This window comes from Microcebus murinus, chromosome 29 (assembly GCF_040939455.1).
Source record: "Microcebus murinus isolate Inina chromosome 29, M.murinus_Inina_mat1.0, whole genome shotgun sequence".
In the NCBI taxonomy this organism is placed as follows: domain Eukaryota; kingdom Metazoa; phylum Chordata; class Mammalia; order Primates; family Cheirogaleidae; genus Microcebus; species Microcebus murinus.
The window spans coordinates 11,599,946-11,626,006 of record NC_134132.1 but is presented as its reverse complement, the minus strand read 5'-3'; the positions used below and the strand labels follow the sequence as shown (position 1 = coordinate 11,626,006).

At 47.0% G+C, this 26,061-nt stretch overlaps 1 protein-coding gene and 1 long non-coding RNA gene across 4 annotated transcripts in view; both read left to right on the top strand.

Moving 5' to 3' along the window:
- The window catches only part of AFF1 (ALF transcription elongation factor 1), a 177,737-nt gene that overhangs the window by 83,683 nt on the left and 67,993 nt on the right, over nt 1–26,061 (top strand). For all 3 annotated transcript variants that reach the window (XM_075998592.1, XM_075998594.1, XM_075998593.1), the window contains 2 exons: nt 1,381–1,501; nt 2,300–3,241. In XM_075998592.1, coding sequence (XP_075854707.1) covers nt 1,381–1,501; nt 2,300–3,241 — 1,063 coding nt within the window. The remainder of the gene's footprint in view (nt 1–1,380; nt 1,502–2,299; nt 3,242–26,061) is intronic.
- LOC142865538 (uncharacterized) lies at nt 11,114–19,413 on the top strand. The gene is made up of 2 exons (XR_012915743.1): nt 11,114–14,585; nt 16,706–19,413. It is a non-coding gene; the product is annotated as an uncharacterized LOC142865538 (long non-coding RNA).

The following is a 26,061-nucleotide window of genomic DNA, read 5'->3' as shown; positions in this document are numbered from 1 at the left end:
TGGACTGGGGATTTTACCATTTGGAAAGCCCTTTTCTGCGCCAGAAGTAGTGGTGATGATGATTTTTGAGACAGAGTCTCACTCTGTTGCCCAGGCTGGAGTGAGTGCCATGGTGTCAGCCTCGCTCACAGCAACCGCCAACTCCTGCGATCCTCCTGCCTCAGCCTCCCGAATAGCTGGGACTACAGGCATGCGTGGCTCATTTTTTCTATATATTTTTACTTGGCCAATTAATTTCTTTCTAATTTTTTTTTTTTTTTTTTAAGTAGAGATGAGGTCTCGATCTTGCTCAGGCTGGTCTCAAACTCCTGACCTCGAGCGATCCTCCTTCCTCAGCCTCCCAGAGTGCTAGGATGACAGGTGTGAGCCACCCAGGGCTAGGATTTCTAAAGGTGCCTACAGTCTTATCTGAACCATTAAACGTTTTCCCATTGTTGTAATGGCATTGAGGGGGAAAGATTCAGAAGATTCCCTAGAAGCAGGTCTATGAAGACAAAAGTGTTTTTATGGTTCTTATTTTCCTGATTCATTATATGTCATGAGGCCTGGGGGCATGGCTTGAGTCGCTAGCAGTGAGGCAAGAAGGCCACTTTTGGCTTATATGCTGGCCGCCACTGCACCTCCTTTGGTCCCCACCTCTGTGATTTCTTTCCCAGCGAATGCACTTTAACCCCTTTAGTGCCGGTGCGGACGAGTTAGGGTACGTTTTCACGTGGATTCAAGTAGGGTGGGCGGATTATAAAATGTCCTCAGCAGATAGAACTGACGTCTGTGATTGACTTTTCTCATCCTTGCCATTTGAAATGAGAAATAAAAATCATCTTTTTTTTTTTTTTTTTGGAGTTTGCATGCCAAGCACATTCCCAGCAGGGTAGGCTGGTGGGAAGAAAGCAAGTGCTGTTTTTGGGGTACCCGGGTAATCTTTTAATTATGCAACAGGCCTTTTGATTTCTAATCTTCCAAAGTGCGCGCTGCTGATCAGGAAAGCAGCCATTTGGGGGTGCACATGCTGCTGACGCCTTCAAGATGAGCAGCCTTCCCTGCCTGCAGCCCCGTGTCTTGCAAGCTGGAAGTAAAAATGTCGCTGATCTTATCTCAGCTCCGCCGCTGCCTATAAAAACCCGGCGGGTTTGGAGTCAGGAGTGGAGGCTCGGGTTTGCAGAGCCAGGACCCGCAGTGACGGGAGGGTCGAGGCCGAGGGACCCAGGAGGCCTCGGTCTAGGAAGAGGGGGTTCAGGGACCTGAGCTGCCATTAAACCACAGCCCTTGCCATGGCTCCTTCCTGGACCCGCCCTGGGTTCGTGTGGGTCCCCGCTGCAAAGCTCGGGTGCCACACTGACGCGCTTTCCCGTTTCGGTTCTCTTGCGGCCTCTGCAACAGTTTGTACAACGATGACAGAAACCTGCTCCGGATCAGGGAGAAGGAGAGACGAAACCAGGAAGCTCACCAAGAACAAGAGGCATTTCCCGAAAAGACCCCCCTTTTTGGAGAGCCCTACAAGGTATTTGCGTGCACGCCGGAAGCAGCTCCTCTGATTTTTATCACGATGCTGGTCTCTTGTGACGAAACCGTTCGGTGTCGTTGAGTCCGAACAAGGATCACAGCTGTGAAAATAAGATAACTGATTTTAGAAATTGTTTTTTGAAAAGGGGATATGAAAATTCTTTGAACGTTGATAAGTCATAATTGTCAACGTTTGTGGTTTTCTTTTGTAATGTTGTTAAGTCGCCTCTAATGAGTAATATGTCCCCATGACAGGCTTTCTTTTTGGGTTTTTTTTTTTGAGACAGAGTCTCACTCTGTCGCCCAGGCTAGAGTGAGTGCCGTGGTGTCAGCCTAGCTCACAGCAACCTCCGACTCCTGGGCTCCAGCGATCCTCCTGCCTCAGCCTCCTCCCGAGTAGCTGGGACTACAGGCATGCGCCACCACGCCCGGCTAGTTTTTTCTATATATGTATTAGTTGGCCAATTAATTTCTTTCTATTTATAGTAGAGACGGGGTCTCGCTCTTGCTCAGGCTGGTTTTGAACTCCTGACCTCGAGCGATCCTCCCACCTCGGCCTCCCAGAGTGCTAGGATGACAGGCGTGAGCCACAGTGCCCGGCCTCATGACAGGCTTTTCAACAGGGGAATTGAGTTAAAACTGCACATTAAATTCTGTGTTACATGTTCAATCGAGAATTCTATTTCCCCTTGATGATATTATATAACATAGTTTATTAAATGCTGATTTTTTTTCTTTTTAATTGATTCTCTAACTCGGCTATCGTTTTTTTCTTTTCTTTTTCTTTTCTCCCCAGACAGCGAAAGGTGATGAGCTGTCCAGCCGGCTACAGAACATGCTGGGGGACTACGAAGAAGTGAAGGAGTTCTTCACCACCAAGCCCTACCCCCACCGCCCGGATGCCCCCGAAAGCAGGCCGGGAAAGCCGAAGCACCCGTCGCTCCCCGACAGGGGCGGCGTTCCCGCCACCTCCTTCCACGCCAGCGCCCACCTGCAGTCCCCCCTGGCTCCCGCCTCCGCGCCGCCTCCTGCCGGTGCCCTCAGCCACCACCCGAGGATGGCGCAGCCGCGGGTGGAGCCGGTGCCAGGGGCCCACGCCAAAAGCTACGGCCCGCCGGACAGCCAGCGCCCGGCCCCGGGCCGCCCCGGCCAGGAGGCGACCGGCTGTCACCGTCACAGGAAGGGTGACCGCAGAGCCGACGGCCAGCACTGTGCTCCTGCGCCCAGCCTGGCCGCGGGAAGGGAACTCTCGCCTTTGATGTCCTCCCTGCCGTCCCCGATCCCCCCTCTGTCACCTGTACATTCCAGCCAGCCAAGTGTCCCCAGGATGCAGGCGAGCAGCAAGGTCCCTAGCAGCAGCAGCAGCAGCAGCAGCAGCAGCAGCAGCAAAGGCTACTGCCCAGCCCGGTCGCCCCAGGACCTGGCCGTGAAGGTCCACGAGAAGGAGGCCCCCGACGACAGTTTGGGGGCGGCCGCCAGCCTGGGGGTCGCCCCCGCCCAGCCGCCCCCTTCCCAGGCCTTCCCCCCGCCCTCGCTGCCCTCGAAGAGCGTGCCCATGCAGCACAAGCCCACCGCCTACGTGCGGCCCATGGACGGCCAGGACCAGGCGCCCAGCGAGTCCCCCGAGCTGAAGCCGCCGCCCGGGGACTACCGACAGCAGGCCTTCGAGAAGGCAGACCCGAAGGTTCCCGCCAAAGCCAAGCTGGCCAAGCTGAAGATGCCCGCGCAGGCGGCCCAGGTGAGTGGGCTCCCTCTCCCTGGACGGCTCCCATCCCAAGCCAGGGGTGGGATGGAAGGGCCCAGAAGAGTGAGGCTGCTAAACGATCCCTGGCTTTGGTGGGGGTGCGGGCGTCCTTTCTGGGCTTTTTAGGGTCCCACGAAAAACTCGAGATCAGAAGCCGCATACACACATAGTACATTATGATAAGTATAATAAAACTTACATAAATTAAAAAAGAAAAAGGAAAAACTCAACCTCCCAAAGCCAAAGGGAAAAACACACACACCTGGAGAACCTACAACTCAGTCAAGATAGGGAACATTTATTACCAGGAAGGTTTTCAGCCGTCTTTGGCTGTCTCAGGGATTCCTGGCTTAATAATGTGAAAAAGAAGAAGAAGAAAAAAACCACTTTTCATTAACACTTCCTCAGCCCCAGTTAGTTTTTCCTGAGCTTTAGACCCTAAAAAGGTAAAAAAAAAAACAGCATGATACAATGTTGAAGGCAAAGTCTTTCATTTTTTTTTTATTATTATTTTTAAGATTTGTTCCTTATAAATTGTAAGGGTCTTTGGAACTACAGTTCTGTTCTAATTTTTCATTTACCACCTAACAAAGAAGAGCGCGGGTGTAAGACGCCCTCTCATTTGAGAGTGAGTCACACACAGACTGCAGAATTCAACTGTGGGTTTTTAAGAGTAACCCAAACACTGTATGTTTTAAGCCAACAAAAAGATTTCTATGCCCTTGATAAGTAGCAGCGTTGTGTTTCAATGAGGAACATCAAAGCACATGTTCTATCCCTGAAAATTTAAAATAGTCCCAGTTTCTCCAAAATTAAGAGTATAGCAGTACAAAGTGAAATGTTTGACAGGAATTTAGAAACTTATCTGTTAATGGAAATTGTGTGTGTTTTTTTTTTTTTTTTTTTAACATCTGTCGTATGAGCGTTCTAATTTGCACATCCATTGCTCAAAGATATTCGTGCATCCCAGAGACTGGTCTTACATAGTGCCAGAAGGTAAAAATTCCTTAGGGTTAAACAACCAAAAAAAAAAAAAAACGAAGACAGATTTTTCGGCATTCTTACCTGGGAAGAGAACCCTTATCTTTGAGGAGGAAAATCTGTTTGTTTCTGGTGTTAGCTTTTGGTTCAGAAAAGGGGGTTGTTGGGGTTCTGTCTGTCTGGTTAGCTCTCCAGCTGGGAGTGCCCCAGATGTCTCCAGAATGTCACTTGTTTGGGGGCTGAGGACAAATGAGAAGGGGGGGGTCAAGCACATGGCAGAACTGATCAAGAGGCAGAACTGAGGCCGGGCGCGGTGGCTCACGCCTGTAACCCTAGCACTCTGGGAGGCTGAGGCGGGCGGATTGCTCAAGGTCAGGAGTTCGAAACCAGCCTGAGCAAGAGCGAGATCCCGTCTCTACTATAAATAGAAAGAAATTAATTGGCCAACTGATATGTATATAAAAAAAATTAGCCGGGCATGGTGGCGCATGCCTGTAGTCCCAGCTACTCGGGAGGCTGAGGCAGGAGGATCGCTTGAGGCCAGGAGTTTGAGGTTGCTGTGAGCGAGGCTGACGCCACGGCACTCACTCTAGGCTGGGCAACAAAGCGAGACTCTGTCTCAAAGAAAACCAGAAACAGAACAGAGCTGGGGACAGGGTGGCTGAAGCTGTGAGTCCGGGAGAGGCCGTGGGTCAGATCGGAGGCCCTGGCAGGGCTCGGACCGTGCCAGGCCTCGCAGGCTGCGGGCAGGCGTCTGGGTGCTGTTGGACTGTGAACGGCGACATGGGAGCTGGCGAGTGACCCTGTCTGCTTTCCTTTTTTGGAAAGCAACCCCCTCCGGCTCCTAGATGGAGCGTGGGGTTTGGAGGCCAGGGCGGGGGCAGGGAGGCCAGCGGTCGATCGTGGTGCCTGCGACTAGAGCAGTAGCCACGGCCCTGGCGGGAAGGGACAGATTCTGGGTGTAGCTGGCAGGGTACCGAGGGGGCTTTGAGGTTGGGAGTGGCCTGAAATGGGGGAAACTGAGGCATCAAAGAAGGCTGGTAGGTTTTTTTGGGTTTTTTTTTTATTTGAAAGCTAAGGATCGCGGAATGGGGTGAGCTACCCATGAGCTCTATGGGATAGAGACGACCAGGAAAAAAACCAAGAGCTCTGATTTTTGACGGATTGGTGCACAACAACTAACTGCCCTTTTTTTTTTTTTGGTGGCCTTTCCTGACATCGAGCAGGAATGTTCTGTGCTACCCAGTGCTTGCACCTCATTTCCAAAGCCCACGTGTTCCCTGCCTCTGAGTTCACGTTTGGACAACTGAGATGCATGGCAGCCGTTCAGCTGAGCCCTGCATTCCGCATAAACTGCCAGCCGAACCGCTGTGTAGACCAGGCGAACCGCTGTGTAGACCAGGCGAACCACTGTGTAGACCAGGCGAACCACTGTGTAGACCAGGCGTCCTCAAACACGGCCCGCGGGCCGCCTCGCACATTTATCCAGAACATTTGTCTCTATACTGTGTTTTGGCTTTTTTTTTTTTTTTTTTTGTCCCCTTTTCTTTGAGCTAGTATTGACAAACTGGAGAATTCAGGGCAAAATCAGATTCTCAGTGGCATCAGAAATAGGGTTAGGGTGCACCGCCTTTAGTTTCTGGAATCTTGTAATGCTTTCAAGAAACACTCTGAGCTAGGAAGGAAGCCTCTTAAGTAACACAGGCAAAATAATTTCGGCAAGCTCTGAAATTGCCAGAAATGAGCCCAGTCCAAAGAAGAGTACAGTAGAGTGGACCAAGGGGGGAAAAGCATGACATGAAAACTGGAAGAACTCTTTTGGGTGGTGTATTAGTTGGAATTGTTTTCTTTGTGCTTTTTTTTTTAACTTTCTATTCCTCCTCGAAAATGCCAGAAAAGTACATTTGGTTCCAGGAGAGTAAATTCCCGTTCCTCCTCGTTGTTTTCACACTTGAGATGTTTGTGGATGGTTGTTCTATCTCCCCACGGGTCTCTCAGCCTGTGACTTTGCCAGAATAAGAGACATTCAACTCCTCTGAGCACTCAAACACAAGCCACTCAAGCCATCTGAGGTCCTTTCTAGACTGACTGTGTTTTATTTTGAGCCAACTGATCATCTGCAGGTACAGAAACCCAGCTATTCCAAGAGGAGTCCTGTCAGTGATTTGACTTTAGCAGTTTTGATCTCGGCTGTTGGGCTGGGGAGATGACCAATACCCACAAGATACTTAAATAGAATTCTTCCTAGGACAGGCGCCTGGTTCGTGTTACCATGAGCTTATTTTTTTGGTCTTGGGTTTCTTCTCTCCGGTTGCCAAGAACGATTATTTTCCAAGGTTGATTTTGCATGTTCACATTTTCCAAGAACTCTATCAGCAATTTTTTTTTTTTTTTTGCATGGGTTTCGTTCCTTCCTTTAATCGTTGCAATCACTAGATTGACAGTTTTCTCCCCGCTGAAGTTTGGGGTCCACAGACACGGTTAGCTTTTCTCTTGAACTTCGTTTTGTTCCCTGTTGAAGTTCGGCCTACTTTCTCTGCATTTTCCCACTAACCCCCCGTGGTAATTTGTCAAACCCATTCTAATCTCTTTCATCCCTTTGGCTGAAGGCTTTTGAGTTTTAATGTTTTAATCTAGGGGCCTCTGTTTTTAAGTAATTAGAGGTCCTATTTCTGGCTCTAGCCTTTAGAGAAATCACCTTAGGTTTTTTTGTTCCAATTTACAAATAATAGAACTCTGAGATTTCATATTGGACAAGAATTTGGAGCTTTGAATTGAACTGCATGAATTAAGAAAGGAAAGCATTCTGTGGTTTTCTTTTTTGAGTCACTCTTACAACCTCAAGTTTTATGGATTCTCCTTTTTCTAGAGCTTAATTTCCGAATACCCCAAAGCCAGTATTTGCCTGTTGCATTTTAGAAATTTGAAAAATAGAATTCTATGGCCTAATTCGAATTTCTTATGTGACTCGCAGCATTTTTTTTTTCCCCAGGCTTGAGAACATGTGAACTTGTGAAAAAAAATTCTTCTTGCCATTATCAAATAATCTCAACATTCTTACAAAATGTTAAAAAACTTTCCTGTCAGGAGTAATTTAGCCATACAAGGACTCACATTTTCACATGCTTTTTCTGTCCACAAATACTTGAATTCTGGCGAGAAAGACACATATATAGTAAATTTATTATGACACAGTGTAAAAATGCAAAATAGCCCGGGCGCGGTGGCTCACGCCTGTCATCCTAGCACTCTGGGAGGCTGAGGTGGGAGGATCGCTCAAGGTCAGGAGTTCGAAACCAGCCTGAGCAAGAGCGAGACCCCGTCTCTACTGAGAATAGAAAAAAATTAATTGGCCAAATAAAAACATAGAAAAATAAATTAGCCGGGCATGGTGGCGCATGCCTGTAGTCCCAGCTACTCGGGAGGAGGCTGAGGCAGGAGGATCGCTTGAGCCCAGGAGTCTGAGGTTGCTGTGAGCGAGGCTGATGCCACAGCACTCTAGCCTGGGCGACAGAGTGAGACTCAAAAAGTAAATAAATAAATGAAATGCAAAGGATATTCAGTGTGAAAGAGTAATTTGGAGCTATTAATAATAGTAACGGTGGCCCAGTTCTCTTGCCCACTTGGAAGCACGTCACGAGCTACCAGTGTCGCCAGAGAAAAGACTCGGAGGCAGGACACGATGAGCAAGTCCGGTGGGCACGGCTGGGCCCGGGGGGTGACACGCGGGGGATTGGGTGACACGCGGGGGGTGGGGCGCGGGCAGGCACGAGCCTGCGTGGCCAGATGGGGCCGGCCTTCGAAGTCCTTTGGTTACTTTCTGAGCAATTTAGGCAAAACCAAGAATCATTCATGGATAGAAGACATGACTCCTTTGGCTTCCCAGCAGGCAGCACAGCCTGGAGCTGGAATTCTGCCACACTTTGAACAAGGAACCGAACCTCACTGTGTCCCCAGTGTGTCGTCTGTGCGGGGTGGGGGTCCAGTAGACGGGGGTGACCCATGTGGAGAGCACAGCCCCTCCCTGCCCTGTGCATAGCGACAGCGCAGTACCTGGCGGTGGGTGGGAGTGAGCAGAGTTGAAATCTGTTCTTTTTTTCTGAGACAGAGTCTCTGTCTCCCGGCCTAGAGTGCCGTGGCGTCAGCCTCGCTCACAGCAACCTCCAACTCCTGGCCTCAAGCGATCCTCCTGCCTCAGCCTCCTCCCGAGTAGCTGGGACTACAGGCATGCGCCACCATGCCCGGCTCATTTTTTCTATATATTTTTAGTTGTCCAGCTAATTTCTTTCTATTTTTTTTTTTTTTTTTAGTCGAGACAGATTCCCACTCTTTCTCAGGCTGGTCTCCTCCTCCTCCTGACCTTGAGCGATCCTCCCGCCTCGGCCTACCAGAGTGCTAGGATGACAGGCCTGAGCCACCTCGCCTGGCCTGCCTGTCCAGTCTTAAGGTGTGGCCCTCCTGTCACTGCCTTGTCCCTCTGCAGCTCCTCAGACCCTTTGGGGGGGACATTCTCCTTGGTGCTCTTGCTCAGGCCCCAGGTCCCAGCGCTTTCCCCTGGTGTCATCCTCTGTTTCTTTCTGCAGGTGGCAAACAGCACGAGGGCAGAAATGGGTTGTGTCTCTTGCTTGTTTGCCCTTGTGTTTAGCACGTGTGAGGGCGGGGCAAAGTGCATGGGGTCAGCGCGAGGATTTCTTACCCAATTCACTTTATTTTTTGAGACAGAGTCTCACTTTGTCGCCCAGGCTAGAGTGAGTGCCGTGGCGTCAGCCTCGCTCACAGCAACCTCCAACTCCTGGGCTCAACCGATCCTCCTGCCTCAGCCTCCTCCTGAGTAGCTGGGACTACAGGCATGCGCCACCATGCCCGGCTCATTTTTTCTATATATTTTTAGTTGTCCAGCTAATTTTTTTCTATTTTTAGTAGAGACGGGGGTCTCCCTCTTGCTCAGGCTGGTCTCGAACTCCTGACCTTGAGCGATCCTCCCGCCTCGGCCTCCCAGAGTGCTAGGATTACAGGTGTGAGCCATCGAGCTCAGCCTGTAAGGATCTTAAGATCTTGCTTTCACTGGGAATGTGGTAACATCTTTTCCTCGTAGTATTAACAACAGGACCCCAATTCACTTTTATCTGGAGTCTGAAAGGTCATTTCTTTTCAATGATTGGCTGGGGACGGGGACAGTGTCATGTGGGACCGAATTTCCTATGTAGGACACCTGGCTGGGAAACAGGTATGAAGTTCAGCAATTTTTTTTTTTTTTTTCACCATTTTCTACCTAAATATTTCTCAAATAACTTTAGGCATTTCTCCATGTGGGCTTGAAAAGAAGCAGCCTAATCCGTTTCTAGGAAGTTCTTATTCCTAGCCTCATAATTGCTGAGCTTTTGAGTTTGGAGATTAATCGGATTGTTTTAGGTCTAATAAAAATGGGAAAGCAATGATTTCTCTGTATCTGTTGTGTATATAGGTGTTTTCTTTTGTGTTACATAAAACACCAGAGTTCTTTTAGCACATATATATATATATTTCTTACAAGTGGTGCATATGAGAAAATTGCTGTTAATTTAGAATAGGATCGTCAGTCTGAAATGTTAATGTTTTGCTATTGAATGAGTCACACTTTTTGGCCAGGCACATTGGGTGGGGCGTTTATTCTTCTAGACTGGTATCCTGGTAACTTGACAATTATTGACCCTGCAGAATGCCTGGCTGGCAACCTGGGCTTCATTTTTCTAGTAAGATTAAGTGATCGTGCAGTAAAAAAAGGGTAAGACAAGAGAATCAGGCTCTTCTCTCCTTTACCTTCTCTCGAGATTCTAGCTAACTAGTTGCTAAGACCAGGGGAAACGCCGTGTTGTTCTGAACCTAACTGAGTCCTTTATTATGTTGTGACTCACCTGGCACGATGGCTTCCATTCAAGTCGCGTCAAAGCACTGTGGTTTGTTTTGCTCACTTGGCTCCTCGTGTTTCCAGTGATCTGTGAGGTGGCCCATGCCAGTCTGCTGAAGGCGGCTTAGGCAAGAACTTGTGGGACGGAGAGGAATAAAGTGATGAGACCTTATTTCGCAATAAAGTGATGAGACCGCCTCATACCTGTCCCCACCCCCCAGGCAGAGGGCCAACTTGAGGGACACGAAAGTACTGCTGTATACACTGTATACAGCTGGCCTGTGTTTGGCTTAAAGAGTCAGTCTTCTCTTAAAAATGAGCACATGTCTTCTTTTTTTTTTTGAGACAGAGTCTCACTCTGTCGCCCACGCTAGAGTGCCGTGGCATCAGCCTCGCTCACAGCAACCTCCAACTCCTGGGCTCAAGCGATCCTCCTGCCTCAGCCTCCCGAGTAGCTGGGACTACAGGCATGCGCCACCATGCCCGGCTCATTTTTTTCTCTATATATTTTTAGTTGGCCAATTAATTTCTTTCTGTTTTTAATAGAGACGGGGTCTTGCTCTTGCTCAGGCTGGTCGAGAACTCCTGACCTCGAGCAATCCTCCTGCCTTGGCATCCCAGAGTGGTAGGATTATAGGCGTGAGCCACCGTGCCTGGCCAAAAATGAACACCTCTTAATTGCCTATTTTCCCATTCTCTCGCTTGGGAGAGAAGGAAGGATCAAAGCCAACACTGGGGGGGGGGGGGAGGGAGAGAGGGAGGGAGGGAGTGGCTGGTGACAGAGAGGCAGAATCTTGAATCAAATATTGATTTAGTTGCCAGCACCCAAAAATCAGTAGACTTCACATTGACATCTGGATTTTGTTTTTTTTTCTCCATTAAAAATTAGAAGCATCCTCAACGTAAGACTTCACATTCGTGCACAGCCACATTTATTTGGCTGACCACCCAGACACGGGGTGCCTGCTCTGTCTCGCGCGCCCTCCCCCCCCTCCCCCCCTCCCCCCGTCCTCTCTGGGCCCTCCAAGCCACCTGCTCGATTGATCCCTGCGTTGGTGTCTGTCCCTGCAAATTAAACTATTTCGATCTGCATGTTCCTCCCTTAGGGCAGACCCAAGATACGAACCCAGTCTCTCGAAAGACACATCTTCCCAGTATAATTTGCACTGAAGTGTCTGCAATCTTATCAGAGTAAAATGTGATTAATTTTTCAGATTTTTAAAAGAAACTATGTAAAATAGAAAAAAAAAATTTGCTTCTTTTGACCCCCACATCCAAACGTGGATGTATTTTGTTATTAGCTTCTAAATGTGTGATTCAGGTACGTGGTCATTAAAAAAGCAAAAACACTTAACAGTATTAGCCTACTTAAGTTTTGTTTTTTTTTTCTTTTTGGGACACTCTACCAAAAATCGTGGAATGGATTCCCATCCTCGGTGTCACCAAGTAGAATTAGTTTTCCTGTATGTGTCGTGAGGAAGTGGTTAGTTATCTTAGTCCATTTGTGCTGCTGTAACACAACACCTTAGGTTGGGGAATTGGTAAATAACGGAAATGTATTCCTCGTAGTTCTAGGGGCTAGGAAGTCCAAATTCAAGGCGCTAGTCGAGTCCGTGTCTGGTGGTGCACCTTGCTGCACCCTCACAGGGCAAATGGGACGAAGGGGCCAACCCCTCCCTCAAGCACTTTTATGAAGCCATTAGTCCCACCTAGGAGGACAGGTCCTTCATGGACCTAATCACCTCCCAATGGTCGCTTCTGTTGATACCGGCACCCTTGGGATTTAAGTTGCAACGTGAGAATTTGGGAGAGACACGTATTCAAACCATAGCAATAGTCATTGATGTTCTTTTTGGCTCTAAAACATCATGATTCTTTTAAAAAAAAAAAAAAAGAAAAAAGTTTGGGGCTGGGCACAGTGGTTTTCACCTGTAATCCCAGCAGTTTGGGAGGCTGAGGCAGAGGATTGCCTTGCTTGAGCCCAGGGTGAATGAGCTATCATCAGGGCACTGCACTCCAGCTTGAGTGACAGAGTGAAACCGTTTCTCTCTCTCTCTCTCTCTCTCTCTGTTTTTTTAAAGACTTTAAATTCTAGCAATTAGGTGCTGATGCAGTTCTCTATACCTAGTACAATAGCGTATGCTTTAATATCTTTTGTTTTAAATTATTTTTATAGCCAATAACAGGAAGCATTCATTCCACAAACAAGAATTTCCCTCTTTCCTTTGATCTTAGCAACATTATTCCTTTAATTATATAGATAATTCATGTTTCAGTTTCTGTAGGGTGCAGGTGGGCATTACTATTTAAGGGCTGAGGTGTAACTGGAAAATGTCTGAACTGTTTTTGTTGGGCATTATTTTTTCTCCAGAGGTATGATGGTTGCTGAGAATTTTGATGTGTTGACAATTCTTATGAGGCTGGGAGCGGTGGCTCATGCCTGTAATCCTAGCACTCTGGGAGGCCAAGGCAGGTGGATCATTTGAACTCAGGAGTTCAAAACCAGCCTGAGCAAGAGCAAGACCCCATCTCTACTTAAAAAAAAAAAAGAAATCATCTGGACAACGAAACATATATATAGAAATAATTAGCCGGGCATGGTGGCGCCTGTAGTCCCAGCTACTCGGGAGGAGGCTGAGGCAGGAGGATCGCTTGAGCCCAGGAGTTGGAGGTTGCTGTGAGCGAGGCTGACGCCACGGCACTCTAGCCTGGGCAACAGAGCTAGACTCTATCTCCAAAGGCAAAAAAAAAAAAAATACTTATTTAATTATGGATGAATAAACGTGTAATAGAACATGTAATTTACTGAATGTTAAGAGTCTTTGGAGGTTGGAGGAAAGGAAAATTATACTTTAAGAATTTTTTCTGAAATAATTAGGTGAGGCTTTTGCGACGTTATGCACAGGCGGTGGATCATGAGTTTGGGTGTGGGGAACCCTTAAGATCAACATCTGGCGTATGCTAAGTACTTAATAATAGCCGCTGTGTCTACATGACTATCATGGTTATTTGGACGTTGTCTAAATGTACGAGTGTAGTGGATTCACCTCTTTACCTTGGCTTAGAATCTGGAGTTTGGAGGATTTTAATAGTTTTGAGTGTTAAGGCTTTAACAAAATAGGAATAGGAAGCAATGTTTCCAACGCATGCAGCTGCGGTATCAGAATACATGGGTTCATTTTCCTTCACACTTAAACGGGCCAGTACCCCCTGGAGCTATAGGGCTGTCGTGAAAATTAAATGGGACATCTTTGCCTGACACTCACCGAGGCATGTACCACCTTTCCTTAAATGCACAGCAGTAGAAGAAAATTTACACAGGTAGGGAAAATGTATATCATCCACCTTCAGGTTGTCTTCATTGGTTTTACTATGTCTAGAAGCTTCCAGAATCCCGAGAGGTATCGTAATGTTTTATGTTGGTTTGATGGCGTTTCTCAGTGGCTTTGGTTGAAGGCATGAAATTCCACGCCATTTAGCCAAGCTTGTTTAAGTATGCTGCTTTTTAAAATAAGAGACTGGAGAATAAATATTGTGTACTGGCTCATCACGTCGAGTGCCTGCTGTATTTTCAGGATTTGGGAATCGTATTGTTGTGAGAATTATATAGGGCTGGGTCCAGCTTGTTTGTAAGGGGTTGCAGTTGTATTTGGGAGTCAACAGGGAAGAAGTGTTACTTCCGTGGTGTGGCTCACAAATGCGGCAAGGGTAGGCTTGGGGGTAGACATGCTTTCATGCAATTTGTGAATTCTTCCCCAATCTGATAGAGAGAGGGCAGGCGACATTTGTATAGGCTAATAAAGTAGGATGTTTTTACAAGGTGGGGAAGTTACAGCTTTACTATAAAAATATCAACAAATGTCCCAAGAGATCCATTCAGCTTTTGGTTCTTGCAATATTGGTTTGTATATGACCTTCTTAAGTTATGAGAGCACCAATTTTTTTTCAGTTTTTGAGCCAGAGTCTCACTCCGTTGCCCAGGCTACATAGAGTGCCATGGCATCAGCCTCGCTCACAGCAACCTCCAACTCCTGGGCTCAAGCGATCCTCCTGCCTCAGCCTCCCAAGTAGCTGGGACTACAGGCATGCGCCTCCTTGCCCGGCTAATTTTTTCTATATTTTTAGTTGTCCAGCTCATTTCTTTCTATTTTTTTAGTAGAGACAGGGTATCACTCTTGCTCAGGCTGGTCTTGAACTCCTGACCTCGAGTGATCCTCCTGCCTCAGCCTCCCATGTAGCTGGGACTACAGGCACGAGCCACCATGCCCGGCTCATTTTTTGTACGTATTTTTAGTTGGCCAATTAATTTGTTTCTATTTTTGGTAGAGACAGGGTTTCACTCTTGCTCAGGCTGTTCTCAAACTCCTGAGCTCCAGCGATCCTCCCGCCTCGGCCTCCCAGAGTGCTAAGATTATAGGCGTGAGCCACCGCGCCCGGCCACCAATCTTTATGTTATGTATCTCAATGTGAGTCAGGAAAAAATATCAACCAACATATCAGAGAAACCTTAGGGTCTTATAAATATCATTACTTAGCAGGAGATGAAGTAAAAATGTGAGTTGGTCATAAGCTGATTTAAAGAAAATAGTACACATAGTATCATGATACGATATCGCTTTCAAAGTAGGATGGAAATTACTAAAGTTCAAACAAAACCGCTTTGCACTATCCTCACGGGGGAAGGAATATGTAAGGTCCGGCTAGAGATGGGGCAGTATCTTGGAAGAAAAATAAGGCCTGGAGGTACCTTAAGACATTTTCTTGCTTTCACCAATGAAAGGCTTGGTCATGTTAAAAGAACTTCAATCAGTTTAGAATTAAATTTTGCCCATTATTTTCTTTCTCCTCTCCCACCTCCCCATAAATACTTTTGCTGCTGACTGCTACTGTTGATATTGTGCTGTCGAATTTTTTCTTGCACGAGGAACGTTTTTTAGAAGGCTTTTGTGATAACTTTTAAACTTATTTCTGACTATGCCAGCGGTGGTCCTGCCAGGTTATTATTAAGCAGATGGGATTGAAAGGAGAATTGAGGCCGGGCACGGTGGCTCACGCCTGTAATCCTAGCTCTCTGGGAGGCCGAGGCGGGAGGATCGCTCAAGGTCAGGAGTTCGAGACCAGCCTGAGCAAGAGTGAGACCTGTCTCTACGAAAAATAGAAAGAAATTAATTGGTCTACTAAAAACATATATAAATAAATAAAAATGAGCCGGGCATGGTGGCGCATGCCTGTAGTCCCAGCTACTCGGGAGGCTGAGGCAGGAGGATCGCCTGAGCCCAGGAGTTTGAGGTTGCTGTGAGCTGGGCTGAACTCCAGCCTGTGCAACAGAGAGAGACTCTGGCTCAAGAAAAAGGAGGTTGAGGTTGGTGTCTGTTCACACACATTTTCAGAAATGAAGCCAACTTATGATTTCCTTCCCGATATCATTAGGGTAGTGTGTCTCAATGCATAGTAATAAAGATGTAGCAGCTTTTTATTATTATTATTATTTTGAGACGGAGTCTCACTTTGTTGCCCAGGCTAGAGTAAGTGCCGGGGCGTTAGCCTCGCTCACAGCAACCTCCAACTTCTGGCCTCAAGTGATCCTCCTGCCTCAGCCTCCCAAGTGGCTGGGACTACAGGCATGCGCCACCATGCCCGGCTAATTTTTGCTATATATATTAGTTGGCCAATTAATGTTTTTCTATCTATAGTAGAGACAGGGTCTCGCTCTTGCTCAGGCTGGTTTCGAACTCCTGACCTCGAGGGATCCTCCCGCCTTGGCCTCCCAGAGTGCTAGGATTACAGGCGTGAGCCACCGCGCCTGGCTGATGTAGCAGCTTTTGATTTAAAAAAAAACAAAAATATGTAGCCCATGTTATGTTCCCCTTGTTTGCAGATCTAGTCATTTTTATTGATCGATTGGCTCTATGGGATAAATTCATGGCATTCATCCAAATAAGCAGGCGTCCTATCAAAAGCCTCAGAAGGGAGAAATTCTCATCAACGCCCCAGTGGTTGGTTAAGTAAACCCCAGTGTCTGGCTCTCGAGTGACCTGTCATTGCCCTGTAGCCTCTGGGAAGGGACAGTCTATGGAGAAGGACAGTACTGATGTGGCCAGTCCTTGCTTTCCTCTCCCAGCCCTGGAGAACTCTCCACGGGGGAAGGTTTCTGTTGTTTCTCCTTGTCCAATGAGTGGCGTGGCTTGAGGGGTCTCTTGGAGACACTCTGCACCCAGCCCTCAAGGGTCTTCAGCACCAGCCTGGTGGACAGCGCCCCAGCCTCTACCCTCCTCCCTTCGTCCCCGTACCCCAGAGCCAGGGTCCCAGCCTTTATGGATTTTGGTGTTTCTGCCACATTAATTGATTCAGAATCTATTAGAAACATATTACAGATATAAGTATCAAGTAGCTGATAGTTTCTTCATAGTATGTAAGATTAAGTCAGGGCTGGGTGCAGTGGCTCACGCCTGTAATCCTAGCACTTTAGGAGGCTGAGGTGGGAGGATCACTTGAGGCCAGAAGTTCGAGACCAGCCTGAGCAAGAGCAAGGACCTGTCTTGCCTGTATTCCCACCTGCTTGGGAGGCTGAGGCAGGAGGATCGTTTGAGGCCAGGAGTTGGAGGTTGCAGTGAGCTATTATGAGGCCACGGCACTCCAGCCTGGGAGACAGAGTCGAGGCCGTGTCTCAAAAAAAAAAAAAAAAAAAAAAGAGGATGAGGTGCGATCAAAGTTGATTCTACACAGTTATTAGAAGTTGGCTACAAAGTTTGTTGTCATTCCTTCAGCGTTTTCTTTCCTGGAGACAATCATTCAATAAAAGTTGTGTTCGGTTGATGCTTTGGGGAGATGGGAAAATTTAGCAGAATGGAAGAAAGGAAAGCAAAACGAAGGCTTTTGTGTCATGACGAGATAGTGCAATGATAAAAATAAGGCGCGTTTTATTGAGCACGTACTTCGTGCAGGCACCGCGTTTGAGCTGTCTCTGAGCAGAGAGCCGAACAGTCTGTCCATGGCAGAGCCGTGGCTGCAGGCCTGCCTCAGAATCTGGCCTAGAAGCACCACGCTGCACGGTCACATCCACTGTGAGTGACCCCAGCAAGTGTCCCCTGAGGTTTTGGAGAACTTCCCCGGTTTGCAAAGTCCGCTGAAGCCTTCCCGTCAACTGCAAGAAAGCCCAGCTTCACAAGGACTACCGTGTGTTGCCCGGTGCAGAGGGGATCAGAGCGTTGCACTCGCTTCCGTGGCTGAGTGACGTTGCAGAAGGCATGTGGGTGACGGGATTTCTGGGGCATCGTTAAATGCACAGGGTCAAGGACCCGTTCGTTGCGTGTGTGTTTGGTGGCAGTAAGTGTCACCCGGTCTTTTTCCTGCTTCTGTGAGCTTTCAGGTACAGACTTGAGAGCACAAAATTTGGTCAGCTTACCCTCTGTAGCTTCAACTCAGTCCCTGGAGAATTATTCTGGAAACGTGTGTCTCTCATATGTCGAAATCGGCTGGGCTTAAACTAAAAAGAAAATTGTAGCCTGATTTGTTTAAAGGAACAAAAAACTCTCCATGCCAAAGTTTGAATGCGGAGAGCGTCGTTCAGTTCTTTTGTGCTTTATATTGCTCTGATTTGTATTTCTCCATCAGTGCACCGGGTAAAAAGCAAAATGATGTGCAGAATTCTACTTGTGAAGTTTCATATGTAGTCTTTTTCTCATGTAGAAAATGACAGTGTTATGAGCTACTTTATTAATAAGTAACCTCAGTAAAATTCCTAAAGTGAGGATGTTGGTGGATAAATAACAAAAAGAAAAAAAAAAAACAAACTTCGAAGCATTTGTTTTGAAATCCATAATACTCGAATTAAGTGAATTTTTCTTTCCCTCTAGACTTTAAAATCCCATTGCCCCGGGAGGTGTGCATGTGTGTGTCTCTTTGTGCTTTTTGCTCTTGAGGTCTGCCAATAACCTCAGCTTGCAAATGGCCTGCTTACTCCTCGAATAAACTGCTTTTATTACTTAATCTAACTGCTGATAATGTGTTTCCACGCAGTGCCTTGAGACAGAATTGGTTCTAAAGGAAGTTGCTAAAACTCAGTGGGAATTTGGGGGCACACGCTTGGGTGTGATCGTGCAGACAGACAGGCTTGCTGCGTGGAGTCGAGTAGGAACTCTCACCGGTGGCTAGAATGTTCCTCTTACGTGTTTATTGGCTGCCTGAGATCCTGTAGATTTTTCTAGGAGCCTTGGAAGCAAAGTAGAGGTTAGACCCCTTTGGGGGGGTCCCCACGCCCCTGGTTCTGCATGCAGGTGGGAGGCGTGGGGGGGGTTGCCCATCGCATGAAGCCCCGGATGGTTTCGAGCTGTGCACGTGGCACCCTGTGCACAAGTCGGAACCGCCAAGGGGACATTGCTAAGCAACCGTGTGCCTGGGAGAGCGTTTTTAGGAGCAGAGCCTGGGGACCTGTGCCTGGGAGCCCTCTCGGCTTCCTCCTCCTCCTCGGGCTCAGAGCAGGGGAGAGATGCAAAGTCCCTTCCCCGCAGGGCCGCCATCGCCGCCGCCACCCCGCGACATAGTGGCCCGGTGGCCCCGGGTGAGGGCTGCCAAGGGCATGTGTGCAAACGGGGAAGCGTTTTTGCCATGTAGCCAGGGAGTGAGACATGTTCCCGGAGGTGAGTGGCCCGCAGTGAGTACAGCCCGAGGCGCAGGTGGGGAAGAGGAGGGCAGGGACATGAGCAAGAGGGAGGGGACATCAAAGGGAAGGCCACGCGTGTCTCTCTCTCCCCACGCCCGTCTGTGCGGGGCAAAGACAGCCATCAGAATACGCTCCGGGCTGCGGCGCTGCTGTGTGCGTGGCACGGGAAATAAGCTCTGCAGCCACAAGTGTCCAGTCCCTCCCACGTCCCCTCCCTTTGTGTACACCTGACAGGTAACAGACAGGTGGCTGCTGTGGGTGGCAGGCTTTTTTTTTTTTTTTCCTGGCACTAGAGACTTGGAATACCTCTTGAGACTTGTGTGGTTGTTAGTTTGGATTGTGGATTTTTTTTTTCTCACCCCACTTCCCCCTCTTTCTTTCATGCTACTGAAACCATGATGGGAGTTCACAGGACAGAAAGTGTCACATTGTCATTTTTTTTTTTCTATCTGGAGAAAAGTCACAGCCTATTTTTGGCAATATAGCTTGAAGAAATTACAAACAAGCATTGCAAAAGCTACTCCGAATCACTCGGGATTGTTTTCCCTCCCTCTTTCAAACTCTGGACTTGAATTTCTGGATCTGCTTGGCAAATGTGGATGGCTGCTGCTGCTTCTTCTTTTTTTTTTTTTTTAATAGACAGAGTCTCACTCTGTTGCCCGGGCTGGAGTGCCATGGCGTCAGCCTCGTTCAAACTCCTGGGCTCAAGCGATCCTCCTGCCTCAGCCTCCTCCTGAGTAGTTGGGACTACAGGCATGCGCCACCACGCCCGGCTAATTTTTTCTATATATTTTTAGTTGTCCAATTAATTTCTTTCTATTTTTAGTAGAGACAGGGGTCTCGCTCTTGCTCAGGCTGGATTCGAACTCCTGACCTCGAGCAATCCTCTTGCCTCGGCCTCTCAGAGTGCTAGGATGACAGGCGTTAGCCACCGCGCCCAGCAAGGATGGCTTCTTTTATCTTTTTGAACGAAAGCCACAAACTGAAGATACTGGCAGTTCAGAAGGCTGTGTGTGTGTGTGTGTGTGTGTGTGTGTACACGCTCATGCAAGATTTCATTGTTTTGTTTCTCAGCAGACATATAGAACTTAAGTCAAATTTAAAAGATTGAGGGTGTGTTTCTCCCCAAGTTTTAACTTGTAAAGCAGTATTTTCACCAGTGTAGGAAAATTGCAAAGTAGGCCTGTTTCGGTGCAGGTGGATGGACTGGAGAAATTTCAGGCTGCTTCTAGCTTTGTGGTTCTTCCTAGTTTATTCAGCAGAGATTGCCATCAGATAATTCTGTATCTGTCTGGGGTGTAAATTTAGGTGATGAAAAGGTAATAAGAGAAGATGGCATTGTTTCTGCTCTTCCTCCCTCAGGAGACAGCATTTGTTTACTTGAAGGTTAAGCTATACAGTGAGTTCTCTTGCAAGAGAACCGAGAAATTGGCCAAAAGCAATAAGAAGAGAGGGAGAAAAGCCCCAAGTTATTAACTGTGTAAATTCTTCTTTGATTGATTCGAGTATAAATTACACCTTTCTGGCTGCTTCTAGTGGGAATCGCGTCATAAAATGAGTCGGAGGACCTGTCGCCCGCAGACTTGGGAGGCAATAGAGTTCCCGCAAGTCTTTTTTTTTTTTGGATAAGGTCTAGTGAAGTCCAGAAAAAGAAAAAAAAAACCCTGGTATATTCCATTCCACAGAAAGCTTTTGAGAGATTTTTATTAAGGAAATAACTGTTTGACATTGAGATGCCTCTTAAGGGTTTTTCTAGAAGAAATAATAACATAGTACCTGAATCACTGCTATCAAAAAGGAAAATAAAAAAAAAAATAATAGATAAGACTTACCTGCTCAGGTGCTGATCTAAATCTTTTCAGGTTCATTTCATGCATTATTCATACCAGTGAGGCTTTATATACGTAGCACTGCTCATTTTTTTTTTTTTTTGAGACAGGGTCTCTCTGTTGCCTGGGCTGGAGTGCAGTGGCCTCATCACAGCTCACTGCAGCCTCCAGCTATGGGCCTCAAGCGATCCTCCTGCCTCAGCCTCCAGAGTTGCTGGGATACAGGCATGCACCACCGTGCCCGGCTAATGTTTGCATTTTTTTGTAGAGAGAGGATCTCACCGTTGCCCAGGCTGGTCTCAAATTCCTGGGCGCAAGCGATCCTCTTGTCTCGGCCTCCCAAAGTGTAGGGATTGCAGGCGTGAGCCACTGTGTAGTGCTGCAGGGCCTGCAGGAGCATGTTACTCTATGTCAATTAAGAAATTCAAGTTGAAAGGACCTTTTTGATTTTTAATGGCACGTGTCCCTTGCCACCTCCCAAGCTGGCACCATGTTTGTGATGCCAGGAAAGAAGTGCAGTGGGCCCCAGCAGTGCTTCCCCACGGGCTGTGTCACATGTATGGAGTACCGTGCTTCCCCGGAAATAAAACCGGGTCTTATGTTTATGTCTCCTCAACAACACACCCTAGGGCTTATTTTCAGGGGGTGTGTTATTTTTGTTAAGTACGGTATAACCATCTACATCTAAGTTGTCTTCTTCTGGAACATCATCCTCACTCTCCAGACCCCGAATCCCATCCTGACTGTCTTGCGACTCTGTTTTCTTTAGAGCCACCGGCCCCAATCTCTCCTGTCGAGCACTAGAGCTCTCACGGGGCGGATGAGAAGGGCTGCTTCTGTTCTTTCCCGCTCTGCCAGGACATGCATGGGTTGTGCAGATGCGCTGCGCAGCCACGACCGTCATTAGGGCTGATTTTCATAGCCACGCCCATCACTAGGGCTGATTTTCACAGCCACGCCCACCACTAGGGCTGATTTTCATAGCCACGCCCATCACCAGGGCTGATTTTCATAGCCACGCCCACCACTAGGGCTGATTTTCACAGCCACGCCCACCACCAGGGCTGATTTTCACAGCCACGCCCATCACCAGGGCTGATTTTCATAGCCACGCCCATCGCTAGGGCTGATTTTCGGAGTAGGGCTGTGCTTAGACATACTTCTGGTGCTTATTTTATGAGTGGGGCTTATTTTCGGGGAAACACGGTAGTTGCAAGGGCCACTATCCAGCCCAAGTATCATCTACTTCTGGATTGACCCTCCCACCTTCTAAAGGCAATTTTCAAAAGGCAATTGCTTGTGTCGTTGCTATTAAAACAGTTGCCTGTTTTCTGCGTTTATCTCCTCTTTGGCATGTGGGTATTCTGTATTTTAGAAAAGTGTAGAAGGAAAGGAGAGAAAGCAGAGAAGGTAGTGAATGCAACAATATTGGAGATGATGGTGAATGTCATGGGGTTAAGCTCAGGAGTTCGAGACCAGCCTGAGCAAGGGCAAGACCCCGTCTGTACTATAAATAGAAAGGAATTAGCCAGACAACTAAAAATAGAAAAAAATGAGCCGGGCATGGTGTCGGCGCATGCCTGTAGTCCCAGCTACTCGGGAGGAGGCTGAGGCAGGAGGATCGCTTGAGGCTAGGAGTTGGAGGTTGCTGTGAGCGAGGCCACGACACTCTAGCCTGGGCAAAAGAGTGAGAGTCTATCTAAAGGAAAAAAAAAAAAAAAAAGACACTCAAGGGTCAAGAGCCCGGGATTAAAGTCCAGAGAAGCACTTTTTAAACTTCTTCATTGCATGTGTGCATATGTATGTCAGTGTGGGAAGACAAAGCCAGAGGCCGATGGCGAAAGAAATAATAATAAGATAGAGGATAATAATATTAAGATAGAGAAAAGTTTAAGAGAGTCACTGACTGCATTGTGTTTCCAAAATGAGCATACACCTATTATTTTTTAACTTTTAGAATCAGTGGTCAGATGCAACATGAATGCTTAAAATGCTTTCAGTTCAGAAAGTATTCAAGCACATTTCTTTTCCAAGCAGTTTTCTCCTTGGCACATATTAAATACTTATTTAAAACAAATTAGAGAGTAACTCTTTTATGTATTTGTCTACTCTGCCCTTTGAATTAAAAAAAAAAAAAAAACAAACAATTGGCATTTGTTGAGTGACTATTTGTTCAAAACTTTGTGGTTAAATATATTTCCACTTTCACCAGTTCAGGAATTCATTTTATCAGATGCGCTTTGCTGGAACTCTGTGGTTGTCTATACTTTTAGACCCAATTTACAGACAAAGAAAATGCAGGAAAAGATGATTAAGCCAGCCTGAAATTCAGTGAATTTCCCCCTTTAACAATAATGAAATAATGAGTGACTCTGGTTTTCGATTAGGTTATAGTAAAGCAAAATAATCTCTTAAATTTAGGTGCTCTGTGATTAAATAATCCTAATAATGATTTAAAACTGTCCATAATGTTCTGATAGTAAATGAATTATATATTCCCAGGATGATCTTAAGCCTTTTTTTTTTTTGGACCCCAGCAATTAACCTGATTGCTTGTTACCCAGCAAGGAATTTACTTGGTTAGAATTAAATGTTAAAGGCCAGGTCATCCTTATTTGGCTCCTTTCTTTCGTGTTTGTTAAAGTATCAGTAATTCCCAGGGTAGTTTGAAGCTAAGATGATTTCCTCAGAGTATATATGCCTCTAGCCTACCACTTCGATAATTTTCTTTCTCTCTTTTCCCCCCCCCCCCCCCGGGTTCTGTTTTTTGTTTTTAAAAAATAATCAGTGAATCAGTAGTGAAGGAGTAATTACTGGAAAAAAAAAGGTAAATAATTTATTAAAATAAATAAATAAAAATAATAATCAGTGAACACCTAGCCCAGAAGAGACTGTTGAGATTACTGTTATACTAAGCCCAGGATAAAATCTTTCCATCGTTTCAGGCAAAGCTTGGGTTAAACGGTTTATCTTACGCCTATGACTTCAGTTTCTTTCAACCTCATCCAGAAACTGGTGGAAAGAAAGAGTTTTTGTTTTGTTTTGTTTTGTTTCTTTGCTGATGCGTCTGTCGGCTCAGCTCATGTTCAGCAACGAAAAAATATGTCCAGGCACCCCGTGACCTGCAGAAAGGGACACGCTTGCTGTCCAGTGGCCCGTTGTTGGCCACTGAAATTGGATAGATGCATCCGCCCCAAGGAGGAGCAGAAATGCAGGTTTATGTGTCTAGAAATGCTGTCGTGCTTGACAAGGTGATTTAGTGGTGCAGTTTTGGACCCAGAACCTTCCATTAGCGGGAGAGCCAGAGCACTTGTGCCCGAGTGGGGGGGTGGACTGGAGTTAGGCATGGGACAGGAGCCCCCCATGCATGGCCTCACCCTCCCTGCAGTGATATCTTGTAACTGAAGGCAACGCCTGCTTTGCAAAACTGATGTTCTCAAAACATAAAAATTAAACCTTCTAAAACATGCTCTCAAAGGTTGCTTTAGAGAGTAGAATTGATCATGGGAGGAAAAAAATAGATCATATAGTTTAGGCCATTTGAATGAACCTGTTGCTTTATTACCACTGGAAAGAGGCAGTGTCTAGACTTGTTCTTTCTGATGCCTTTTTATTTTTATGTTTTTAGTATTTTTTTTTTTTTTTTTTTTTTTTGAGACAGGGTCTTACTCTGTTGCCCCGGCGTCAGCCTCACTCACAGCAACCTCAAACTCCTGGGCTCAAGCAATCCTCCTGCCTCAGCCTCCCAAGTAGCTGGGACTACAGGCATGCGCCACCATGCCCGGCTCATTTTTTCTATATATTTTTAGTTGTCCAATTAACTTCTTATTATTTTTGGTAGAGACGGGTTCTTGCTCTTGCACAGGCTGGTCTTGAACTCCTGACCTCGAGCAATCCTCCCGCCTCGGCCTCCCAGAGTGCTAGGATGACAGGTGTGAGCCACCGCACCCAGCCACTATTCCTTTTTGTTAAGAAAGCCATTCAAGGTGCCTTATTCCTTATTTTCTAACCCATTATCCCTCCTTTCATATTAGCTAATCTCCACCATGGGATTTTTTTTTTTTTTTTTTTGAGACAGGGTCTCACTGTTGACTGTATAGAGTGCAGTGTTGTGATCGCAGCTCACAGCAACCTCAAACTTTTAGGCTCAAGCGATCCTCCTGCCTCAGCCTCCTGAGTAGCTGGGACTACAGGCAGTCACCACTACGCCTGCCTAATTTTTCTTACTTTTTGTAGAGACGGGGTCTCGCTGTGTCCCTCAGGCCGGTCTCAAACTCTTGGCCTCCACCGATCCTCCCAGCTGGGCCTCCCAAAGTGTTAGGATTACAGGCATGAGCCACGGCGCCCGGCCTCTATCGTGGATTTTGTTGTTGTTTTTAATTTAATTTGCACTTGCAGTGTGCCCATGATGCATCTATCCAGGGATTTTAAAAACTCTTTATTGTAAAATCCTGGGCGTGGAGGTATGGTACGTTTCGATAGGTGCCCAGAGGGCATGCCGCTTTGGAAGAAGCAATACCGGTCCCTGTGTGCCTTTCCCAGCCGGAGTTGGCGCACCCAGGCGGTGTGAGCATGCTCTTGGAACCGACTTAGCCATTTAGGTAATTTTCTGTGTTATTCACAGAATACAATTAATTTTATGCCAGACCTTGTCCAGCCAGAGTTTTTGGTCTCCTCCTCTCATCTGTCTCTTAGAAATGATGATTACGGTGTTTTCATATAAATGCATGCATTTATTTGTGTGGCACTGGCTGTAACATGCATCATCTTATTTTCTTCCTCTAAACAATCTTGTAAGGCAGGCGTCCTCAACCTGCAGCCTGAGGGCCACGTGTGGCCCGCCTGGCACACTTGTCCGGCCCGCCGGGTGTTTTTGCCGCCGCTGCCTGTCCTGCTTAGCAGCCGGCGCGTCCCGGGCCCACAGCGCGCACTCTCCAACGGTCTGAGGGACGGTGAGCTGGCCCCCCCTGTTTGCAAAGTTTGGGGACCCCTGCTGTAAGGCTTTGCTTGTTTCAAAAGTGTCTGCTCAGCATTAACAAAGCAGCTGATTAAGAAAACCAGAACCAAAAAAATTCTCTTTCGCCGACTGTCTAGTCTAGTTTGGGGAAATGAGTGAATTAATCAGCGAACAAACACCAGGCCAGGCCTTGACGGCAAATCCTTGGGCTGCTTCTCCACAAGCACCTCCAAGTCCGTTCAGGGAAGGCTGACTGCAAATCTGTAAAACACAAAACAGCAGCAATAAAAATCCAGTTCGGTGTGGGTTAACTGGAATTACACAGGGTGAGCCTAGAGCGCCGAGTAAGCTGGGGGGTCAGATTAATAAAGGTATGTGTTTGGAAGAAGGAAGGTTAAAATAGAAAGTAAGGGCTTAAGGGGCTGAGGACATGTAGCTGGACTTTGAGAAAGTTTTTATCTCTGTTTCCCATTTCAACCTCATAGTTTGTATTTATGA